Here is an 11469-nt window from a genome sequence, read left to right as displayed (position 1 = left end):
CCTGCAAACAGATGTTGCATTCAGTTGGCTGGAGTGTTACCACAGTTTGGACAGTTTATAAGAGGAGCCCACTAACAATCTTAGCGGAATGTTTGCGCAGCACTTAAAGTCATACACGTATGTAAACAATTTATATGTAATACCGGCACCTCAAACGAAAAATAATCAGGTTAAAAGCTAGGATATACAAAAACCAACCGCAACTCATTTGTTCAGTATATTTTTCAGTTAAAAATGTCTAATTTGCAGCTCAAGGTGTAAGCTGCTATTTTGTTCCACCCATACCTCTGCCCATTTAACACATGGTTGGATACATGGCGATGGTGGTTTGAGGGCGATGTCGCTAATTGCCGCTATCTTGGGCTGCAATTGGATAGTAATACCGTCACTCACACGCCCTCTGTCTCTGTGAGTCTGCTTTCTACCAACGGACCCCTCCGGCAGTCATTAACCGACTGGAGACGTAACGGTGATGAGTCAACCGAAGTACTCAGCTCAGACGCGACGCACTCCAACCAGTGACATTTGTATGATTTAGTTTTTATAATGACCGGGAATTAATAGATATGTCATGAATTTCATCACGTAGGTTTTTGCAGCACTCAAGGGATGCGTAACTTCCAATGCCAATATGCCTCATCGGAGCAAGTTTCACGACCGAAAGTCCTATGGAATATAGCCTGATCTGTCAGAATTTCTATGCCATTTCATTTATCCCGGTGAGAAATAAATTATTTGTGATTTGCATCATGCTGTCATTGTGGGTATACATGTTATATTATTGCGTTGGCTACTGTTCATCCGTGCCAAGTTTTATCATCGACTCCCCAGGTGGGAAGGTAGACAACGCTGAAATGCACCACAGGATGCAACCCAGAATCCAAAACAGGGTGCAGACAGACTCTGAAGGTCTTGACCCGTTGATCAAGACGTTTTCACGGGACTTATTAAATAATGAGAACGAGATCGACAGCCGAGCCGACGACTGGGATGAGATGAAAGGCGAACAGAGGAGTTTGGAAGATATTGCCATGTCTGGTTTCCTCAATGGGTCGGAGACTAAAAAGTTGCCCCAAGCAATCATAATCGGGGTGAAGAAAGGGGGTACGCGGGCTCTCCTTGAGTTTCTGCGGGTGCACCCGGACATCAGAGCAGTGGGAGCGGAGCCGCACTTCTTCGACCGAAACTATGATAAAGGACTCGAGTGGTACAGGTAAATCAGATTCTCCCTCTGAACTCCCATAAACATACATGACCAGCGTCTAGCCAATATGCTTTAGAATATGCAGTTCACGGTTTCACAGAAAATAGGTTACAAACTATGAGTAGATACGAGTATGAGTGGATTGAACCTTTACGCACGAAGATTAGGCTGTACGATTGGGGGTATTTTAATATAGCCTATCTTTGTGCAAGCTATTTATAGAGCGACATGTAAAAGGGACACATGGCTGTACAAATCAAAGCAAACTTAATGTTGATTTAGGAAGTGCTCTATATCAAATAGGCTATTCTCAGAAAATAGGGTTAACTTGTTAGGTACACCGACTGTATACGTGGAAACGACATTCAGACGAAAAGAATATGTGTGCTACTTACACGCCGTCATAACATATACAATTTTACATTTTGCCACTTCCTGTGCTGACAGAACATTTTGAAATAATTAACATTCTGTCTCCCGGTCAAATTGTGTAACAACTAAACAATGTTCCCTTGGAACAATTATGGACTAGAATTGGTCATGACAAACGAATTTATGTCAGGTTCAGCTTCTCAGTCAGGGCAATGCCAGATACGAGACGAGTTAGTGGAGTCAGAAAATTAAGATATGACAGGTGCACCTTGTATCAGTTACACTACCTCAGCTCCCATTACGCACACTTTACTTTATGATTGCCATGTTGGAGAGGATGGTATGCGTCACAGGGTCTCAGGTAAAGGCTACCCGCTCAACGAAGATTGAACAGAGAGGCGAAATGTGACAACACTCTTTAGCAAAAAATGAGCGAGAATATTTTTACCTTTATTTGTGAAAGGGGGACAGTTATGGCCCACGCTAAACTCTTATAAGTGTGCGAACAGTTGAGGTCTCATAATGTTTGACAGTTTGTAGTGATGTATTTGTATGACAAACCAGCCCATTTTCTGCCTGCAGCTGTATGGCCTCTATTGTACATGGTTTACTTGCCATTTCAACAAGCAGTCACCATGGCAGTCACAGACACAGAAGACATTTTTGCTTTGCTTTGCTTTTGTTACTTTCGATTCTGCCGGGAAAAACGACAACTTGGTCGGCCCAAACACTTTCCAGGCTTTCCTTAATTTCCTGCAGTGCAGTGGTGTAGGCAAGACAGCCAGTCTTCTGAAGACAAATTAGTAAACATTATCACATTCCTCCCTCTGGCACTGGGATGACTAATGAGCTGAAATAAAAAAACAAAAACATACACCATTGTTCCAAGTAGGGGGGCATATGATAACAGATGTTGAGAATGTGTTTTCTCTGTGAATTTATACAAATTTAGTGTTTGGAGGAAGAAAGTGGGGAAAAGAAGAAACCCTAACTGCTCCATTTTAAGTTGTTCTGTTCTCCTCACCTTGGCACAAGGTTAGTGGTGCATGGGGATCAGGGTTGTAGTGGAGGCTAAACGCAAGTAAAGGCAGTTTATCCACCTCTGAAATTTCAGAAATAGGTTTTATCCACCTCTTATTAGAGTTTATCCACCTCTCAAAAGAGTTTATTCACCGATTGCAACTTTTAACATTCAAAAATCACACTGTATTATCCACATTCACAATATGCACACTCATCAATGGTATTGTTATAAACATTGGTCCACCTCACCGAGATCACAGAATTCATAGTTTACCCACCTCTTATTTTACCTCTACATCCCTGATGGGGATTGTTGCTGAGGTTAGGCCTGGCTTCCCATGGGCTCTCCCCTCACCTTTAGAGGCTGAGCTGCAAATGACCACTTGGTGACTCCTTAATCTTCCCTGGAAGGCAGGCCGAGTTCAAGTTAGGCGCGTACTAGCCTCTGGCTGCCCCATGGGTGCGTGGAGATTTATACTTCATGACTTATTACCGTGTGAGATTGGCTAATTTCTCCCAGAAATGGCCGCACTATCTCTTTTAATTAAATCCTAAAGGACACGTGAGAGATATTAACCTTTGGCAGCCTTGCTGATAAAAGTATGGCGATGAGAAGGACCCAGGAGGTGTGATTTGTGGCCGAGTGAGTTGCGGTGGCCGCCGGGGGAATGCACAGCTCTGGCCTCTGGCGTGGCCAGTCGCTCACTGCCGGGATGTTTTCCCCAGTTTTGCAGGCCTCGGAGGGGGAGGCAGGCAAATGGTCCGTGTAACAGGTGATCGTGTTTTAGTTTATGAGGTCAAATGTAACATGGTGGTGGAATGCGGCGGGGAGGGGGTATGGCCGCTAGGGGGGCCTCTGCCCAGTCTCCCCAGTGCTTGTGCACGGCTAATTAAAACATCCCCGGCCGAGTGGATGCTGTCAGGACTGGGCTGCGGCGCTGACCCCTGAAAGCAGACCACACAATAACACGTCCCTTAATGACCAGTCCGAGACGGAGAAACCCCCCTCAGGGTGTCTTTTGTAGGTGCAAACCGCTGAACGCTTACGCCAGCCGGGGCCGGAACAAGGGAGCAATCGTACCCCCGACCGCTGGCCATCACGGGCCATGGTGTGTCATGCGTGACCCACTCTTGGAGCTCCTGGTTCCCCTGCTGTGGCCGGATTCCGTCCTGTAGAGCCCAGAGATGGACTCAGGTTCCCCCCCTTTTGTTCGAACTCAGGCAGCCTTCTCTAAGCAGGCCATGGGGCTTTGGGGCTCCCAGTGATGCATTTTTTACTTGGGAGAGATTTCAGGATGGTGGGACTATGGTGTGTGTATGTGTGTAATGTGTGTGTATGTGTATGGTGTGAGTGTGTGTGTGTGTGTGGCGGGGGGGGGGGGTGTGAGAGAGCGCACACAGAGTCGGGATGACTGCTTTCAACAAGAACGGCCACTGGCTAATTGTGAGACGGACTCCTGGGGTGAGCAGCCCACAGATGGGCGGCTCAGTGCCCCCTGCGGTGGCATTGAGGGAGCCTACACTGTTGGCCCAACATGGCAGAGGGGGCAACCAAGAACACCCCCCTCCCCGGGCTTGAAAATGCTCTGCGACGCAAAAGAGTCCTCTGTTGCAAATCTATTTATGTTTCGCTCACAAAAAGGCTTTTCAGACAATCAGTTGGGAAGGGTCAAACTATCAGACACCCTTGCTCCCACCCTGGCTGACAAAACAGTCTAGTCTAGTCTATTCCATATAGCAGGGTATAGATATCATGAAGCAGAATGCAAAGTAAACAATCTTTCGACCGTGTTTATTTTTGAATGATATTTCAGGCACTCACTAAATTCCCCTCTCTCTCTCTCTCTCTCTCTCTCTCTCTCTCTCTCTCTCTCTCTCTCACACACACACACAAACACTCTCTGACTGCTTTAAAAGTACACAGCTGATGGCGAGAGCTTGATTGTGGGGTGGGCAGCAAGTTGCCGCTGAAGGCAGTGAGTTGAGAGAAAGTCTATTGAAAAAAGGCAGCAGGAGCAGGGGCAGCAACAGTGGCGGTGGCAGTAGCACTAAGCGCTCTCTCTCTCTCTCTCTCTCTCAGTGAAAGGCAGGCTGCAGCGAAGCCCCTGAGGTCGGCGTTAACCCCGATGAGAAAGAGCAGGCAATTAGTGCGAATTGTGTGTCTTTGCACACTTTGTATGCTAATGTGCCGGGGAGGGTGAAAGTGCTTTTTGACGAACACAGTGTGAACTCAACAGAAACAAGCCCCACAAGGAAAAGCCAGAGCCAGGAGGAGGAGAACGTGAACTCCAAAGCTGATAACTTTCTCTTTTTTTCTGCTCCAATGCTTTTTTTTTCTTCGGTGAGAAAGGCAAGGGAAAAAAGTTCTGTTTTTTCCACACAGAAGTTCAAACAAGTTCACACTGTTCTTGCTGAAACAGCTGCCATCAGTTTTTTTCTTTCGTTTTTTTTTTTTTTGCAAGGGCACAAACTTTGCACGTTTTCGGAGGAAAGCTCATAACATAACCACGGTCCCGAGCTGAAGTGAAAATGGATCAGCATTTTTGAAGGACCTTAAGTACAAACCGAGAGCATCAATAGGCTAGCTATAGAGGATGATAACACAGATTTGCCCGTATCAGCAAATCAGGGCCGGCCCCCAATATACTATGCAAATAGGAGCAGAATGGACAAAATTCATCTTCTGTGTTTTTGCCTGTACAATAATACATATCTAAAATGTCTGTTTCAATGTCCAATTTTATCTTATTCGGCTTCAGGCATTAAAAATAGCCATTTTATTGAAAGGAGAGTAAATGATGTGGACATTACATGTTGAATTTTTATGATGCTTTGGTCTGTAAAGGAGTTGTGAAAGGGTTTGTATTAATAAGTCACTGCTATAAAATTCCTTTAGCCAACTTTCTCTAGGAGACAGTGATGGCTAGGTCTGTTTTTTTTCATTATCTCTTTTTCAAAGCAGTAGTTCGAGGCAATAAGTCTCTCTGTTGTTCGAGGCTGCAGCATCAACCATCAGCCAATTTCGAGAGAAGAACGGTTAGCATTGAAGTCTTTTCCCATGAAGCATTTTGTCATTGTGTGGTATAATAAGCTCACATCCTGACAGGTGCTTAGCCTTTGCTCTGCAACAATAGATAATGAAACTAGAACAATAGATAATGAAAAGCTTCTTCTCTGGCAAATATGCCATTTTTATCAACAAACTCAACTGGCAATGCTGTGAAATCATTTGACAGTTACAAAGGTATATGCTAACATATTAGTCTTGCTTTATTTCAAGACCACTTCTAGAGCTAATGTTACTGCGTGAAAGGGGAGCAGACGTGTATATTTGAGGAAAGCACTTGGTCAGAAGGAACCACTGTGGGCTTGTGCAAGTGTAAGCCGTCGCAGGGGAGAGCGAGAGAGAGAGAGCGAGAGGCCAGTGAGTGGAAAATGAGATTATGACTTGGTCAGAGATGATAAGATGACATATTGCGGCCGTGGGAGAACCCTGAGCTCCTGTCCCGCGCCTTTGATGCGGGCCTGGAATTCATCTAGCAGAAAACCCTGTCAGATTACCCTTAAGTGGCAGCATACCACCACCCTTGGTGCCCTCCTCTCTGTTGAGCTGTTAGCATGGAGTGGCACTCCCTTTCCATCTTAATTGGAGCACCTATGTCTCACACTACGTAATAGTTCAAGATGCACTAATGTAGCACAAGGTGTGTTCATTCATTAACTAAACGCTTGTTCCATAATTATATTTTTTCTATGGCATGTCTGTGAATCGTCAAAGGCCTCTGATTAAAGTATGTTTAGACGCCGCCACCCATGTCCTGCCAAGCTATACGTCAAGCAGAGTGGTCCTCAAACACCTGAAACACAAACCACCTGCCTCTTGCCTTTGATCAGCCTTTCCCACGCGTGCTAAGGGCACAACATGTACAGTAAACAGAGCCTATCAAAGTCTTTCAAAGAGCTACCGTCATGGCTACTCTCACCAGACAAAATGTGAATTAATTACATAACTCTCAGTTAACTTGCAGATGTGTGTTTGTCCACTATATATGTGTGTGTGTGTGTGTGTGTGTGTGTTTGTATATGTGTATGAGCACGTGCATGTGTGTGTGACAGTGAGTGTATGCCACTTTGTTGGCATATGGCTTATGTATGCAAGCCATTGTGTTTATTTGCATCGCGATGCTAATCGTGGATGTGAAGTGAATCTTAAAGTGTTTTTGGCCGAGGGAGAGCAGTGTCAGCTCTTTCCAGGACCAACTATTTAACCTCTGCAATCTTCAACTCTCAGAATATTATAATCCTCATTACCGCCTCCTACTGTTTCTCTCCCAGCTTCTTGGAAGTGTGTTCACCATTTTCTTCATTTACCAGCCTGCATTTATGTGAATTCATGAGGGTTTTACATTTTAAGTATAATGAGAGGTCAAGAGGTGATGGATTGAGTATGGTTAGAAACCTATTGGCTTCTGGTAGAATTGTCTATTAAGTGGAACAAATTGCAAAAGCAACATATTTCTTGTGAGTCAAGCTTTTGTTGCATTCAAAATGGTACTATTTCTCTCTCCCTCTCTGTGTCTGTCTTTCTCTCACTGTCTCTCCACACACACAAACACACACACACACACACACACACACACACACACACACACACACACACACACACACACACACACACACACACACACACACACACACACATACACACATATATACTCACACACTAAAGCACACACACACTTTCTCCTTTGCTTGAATGAATAATTCATAGCGCTCCGCTACAGGTTTGTTTTGCTCGGGGACTAAGTGGAAAGTTTGATGGGTAGTAAGTTTTCATCTCCCTTGGGGCTCTCTGAATGCCTGGATGTGTTCTCCTGGTCTAGAGTTAGACTTAGGGAAGAGATAGCATGGCACACACTCACACGGCACTCGTTTATCTCGCTTATACTCACCCACTAACACACACACACACACACACACACACACACACACACACACACACACACACACACACACACATATTAGGTTTGTGTTTTTTCACACCTATAATTACTACCTGGTCCCAAAGTAAGAGGGGGAGAGAGAGGGGGAGAGAAAGTGAGTGATGGTTTATGAGGATTGCGTTAGAAAGATTAGCACAGTTTGTTTTTGTTCGGGCTTTTGCCTTTAATGAGGTGTGGCCCTAACCCCCCCCCCCCCAGCAGCCCTTTTCAGCACCTGTCCCTTGGCTACAAGCTCAAGAAGATCTTCCTCTTCCTCCTCCTCTTCGTCCTCTTCCATTATTCTCCCCTGCAGTATCTTATAATTGGTAGAATTTTATTCCAAAGGAAGTCTCGGAGAACAGACATTTATAGGGTAAATGCATCTCTAACCAGTATGCTAATGTTGTGGCTTTTTTAAAAAAAAACATTGATTGCCACTCATTTCAATTCTGTGCAGTCGTCGCCCGACGTCATAAAGGACTATGACTCATGTTTTGCTTAATATAGTAGGCAGATGATGTGAAACAAGTCACATTGTCGACAAATGAAAGATGTTTTTGTTAAATGGCCCTACCGGCCCGTGTGACCACATCTGTCCCTCTCAGCATTCCCTCTCCATCTTTACCTCCTTATTCGCTAGATCTAACGCTCCAGAGTGTTGGGCTTAGCTGAAATCCCGCTTGGCCTACTTTGGCCATTATGCACTCCGGGCCAGAGTTAAAAGGCTAATTTGCCGTCGAAGAGAGTCATCCCTACACAGCTAGCTGTGCCAATAAGCATGGAGAGTGGAGCACAGCAAAGTGAAACCAAACCAGTGATCCTCCTGCATTTGGCTGGCCACAATGAAAGTTACCCAAGGTTTCGAATAATTTACTGTAAGTGTTCTCATCGGGGAGAGAATCCAAAGTCAACAGTCATAATTAGTAAAGTAAACACATTTAACCACAACCGTTTAAACTGGTCACAGCATGCATTGCAATTACAGTTGAATGTGCTGTGATGTCAGCCAAGGAGAATTATCTTTAAACCATACATGGGATCAGGGAAAGTGACAGGAGATATTGAGAAACTGACCCTCTTTAAATGTTTGAAATGCTGTACTTACAGGCAATGCATTACTGTTGTTTTTTGTCAGTGTTGTGTGCAGTTGTGTCTGTACAGTTGTGTCAGTCAGTCAGTCAATTACATGTTTGAATGTTAGTTTTACAGTATTATGCAGGTTTGACTGATTGGCTTACTAACAGACTCTCAGCGCTTTTTGGCTTTTTGTAAAAAAGACAGCCACAAACATACTTCACATTAGATGTTATTACAAAATAAATCATAATTTTAACAAGTGGCAAGTGCACCATGTAGATTCTGAAGGAAATTAAATAATAATTTGAAAACAATTTCAACTTTCTACTTCTAGGGTTTTTAATTAAAGTGGTTCAAAATGCGCATGATAAAACATTTTATATCAAGCCTTTGCTTTTGCTCGCTAAAGTCCAAATGTCTCCTGACTTAAATATTCAGAGTCCATCCTCTTAAGATTCCACTCGAGTCCTTTGTGTCCATCAACACCAGAGTGGAGTTATCCCTGCCTGAGTGGGCTCCGCACCAGTGCCATTGTTGTCTCATGGCCCAGCATGTTGCCTTTGTTTTGAATTAAGTCTACCCAAATCAGAAGCATGTGACTCAGTGGATATTGTGACAATGTTCTCATGTTTTTGAAGAGCATGGTTTACAATTACAATCTCCCAGCAGGGAATGCTTTTAAAGTGCCTCTGGCATGAGGCAAATTGGGTATACGAGAGAACTGTTGCATTGGTGTTGTTAAGCATTAAGGATATCTCTCAGCGTTAGTTTGAAATCGTGCATTGTGCATTGTAACAGCGGGCTGGTCAGTAAGTGCTCGGTTTGGCGTCAGCAGAGTGTCAGTGTCTGCAGACATTAAACACGGCTCAGAGAGGGTGACTGGTGATTTTACCTTCAACGATTTGTCCTGGGTGAAGGGTGTTATTCTGTCACCTCTCTCTCTTGAAGAGAGGGGGCCACTTTGTTCAGACAGCAACACTACAAGAACCACGACTCTGCCTGTCTGTCTGGCAACGCACAATGACAAGTACTATTAATGTGTGTGTATGTGTTTGTGTGTGTGTGTGTGTGTGTGTGTGTGTGTGTGTGTGTGTGTGTTATTTATTTTCTCTCCTAATTTTAATCCATCCATTTCTCCCCTGCCAGGGATCTGATGCCAAAGACGGTGGAGGGCCAGATCACCATGGAGAAGACGCCCAGCTACTTTGTCACGCGGGAAGTGCCCGCTCGTATCCACGCCATGTCCAGTGACACCAAGCTCATCGTTGTCGTCCGCGACCCTGTCACGCGCGCCATCTCGGACTACACGCAGACACGCTCCAAGAAGCCGGACATCCCGTCTTTCGAGAGCCTGACCTTCCGCAACCGCAGTGCGGGCCTCATCGACACCTCGTGGAGTGCCGTCCAGATCGGCATGTATGCGCGCCACCTGGAGCGCTGGCTGGCGCACTTCCCCGCCGGTCAGCTGCTGTTTGTGAGCGGCGAACGGCTCATCAGCGACCCGGCCGGCGAGATGGCCCACGTGCAGGACTTCCTCGGACTGCGGCGCGTCGTCACGGATGAGCACTTCCACTTCAACCCGGCCAAGGGCTTCCCCTGTCTGAAGAGGCCGGAGAGCAACAGTAAGCCCCACTGCCTGGGCAAGACCAAAGGGAGGACCCACCCCAACATTGACCCTGAAGTCGTGCAGAGCTTGCGGGATTTCTACAAGCCTTTCAACAAGAAGTTCTACCGCATGACCGGTCATGACTTTGGCTGGGACTGACCGTACTGTAGGTAGCTGACTGCAGCCAAACTGAATCGGACAGTGGGAGATGCCGTGGTTATTGAAAGTGTGAACATTTTCAGAGATATTTGTTTCGTTTTAAGAAGTTCAGAAGTCTATTTTATGATAATTTATTTGTAAGCAATTAACTCACTAAGCTGCCTATCAGTACATCTCCATGACATTTTTGCATTCATGTTTTTTTATTATGTTGTTCAATTTTCATGAAATTCTAAAAGCCTAGTCTTTTTCAAGCTTGGTAGTTATTTGCACTTCAAAAATGGAGAGCATTGTAGTCAATGACGTTTAGGAATTCGAAAGCTCCATAGAAGACACAAAAGCACAATTACTGGGGGATTCAACCAAAAGACTTAATGGCTTTTCCTTCTGAATAACTGCAATATTTGAAGGATAAATACCGCGGTCGAATTCCACTGCGAGTCTGTTACGGGTATCTCTCAGACACAGAGACAAATTTGTCAGTGTATTACATCCGTCCAGCCATTATACTAACAAGTTACACGGGGGCTGCAGTGGAACAGCCCCAGCCGCTCCTCATACATACCGCATAATCAAATGTTACAGTGCGTATGCAGCATCCTATATAATGCATCTCTGGTACAGAGAAAGGGAAGTGGCTCCACTGTGCCTGGTCGATGGCGGTCTCAGCTGACACATTGCTGCTCCCCCAGGTAGATCAATAGCTAAATTGCTACTCATCCTGTCAATTAGGTGGAAGAATCACACAGCAGCGACGTTAAGGGTCAGCCCAATCTAATCAGGATCCATCAATGGATTAACCGCTAGTCGTTTCTCTTAATTGAAAGGATGAACTGAGAGATTTTAAAAATGGGCCTCAGTTGTCCAGGTTCTCTGGTTCTGAAGACTTCTCTGACAGGTATGAATGCAATTTACTGCATTGCGGTCCAGGGAGGTGGAGTGTGCCAACTGGGCATTGATGCTTGATGGGAAATGTATTTTACCCACATTTTTTCGGGGCCAAAAAAAAATCTCTATTAGTTCAGACCTCACATTTTTCCAAAAGC

At 45.0% G+C, this 11469-nt stretch overlaps 1 protein-coding gene across 1 annotated transcript; it reads left to right on the top strand.

Annotated features, from left to right (window-relative positions):
* Positions 1–565: 565 nt before the first annotated feature.
* hs3st3b1a (heparan sulfate (glucosamine) 3-O-sulfotransferase 3B1a) lies at positions 566–11134 on the top strand. The gene is made up of 2 exons (XM_076266870.1): positions 566–1213; positions 9805–11134. Exons 1-2 carry the CDS (start codon positions 624–626, stop codon positions 10421–10423), a joined length of 1209 nt encoding a protein of 402 aa, XP_076122985.1. The 5' UTR covers positions 566–623; the 3' UTR covers positions 10424–11134.
* The last annotated feature ends 335 nt before the right edge of the window (positions 11135–11469 follow it).

This window comes from Alosa pseudoharengus, unplaced genomic scaffold (assembly GCF_046254945.1).
Source record: "Alosa pseudoharengus isolate Yale_2024_CS ecotype anadromous, Long Island Sound unplaced genomic scaffold, YU_APseudo_1.1 YU_APseudo_1.1_scf_4, whole genome shotgun sequence".
Lineage (NCBI taxonomy): Eukaryota > Metazoa > Chordata > Actinopteri > Clupeiformes > Clupeidae > Alosa > Alosa pseudoharengus.
This window is presented reverse-complemented; position numbering and strand designations above follow the sequence as displayed.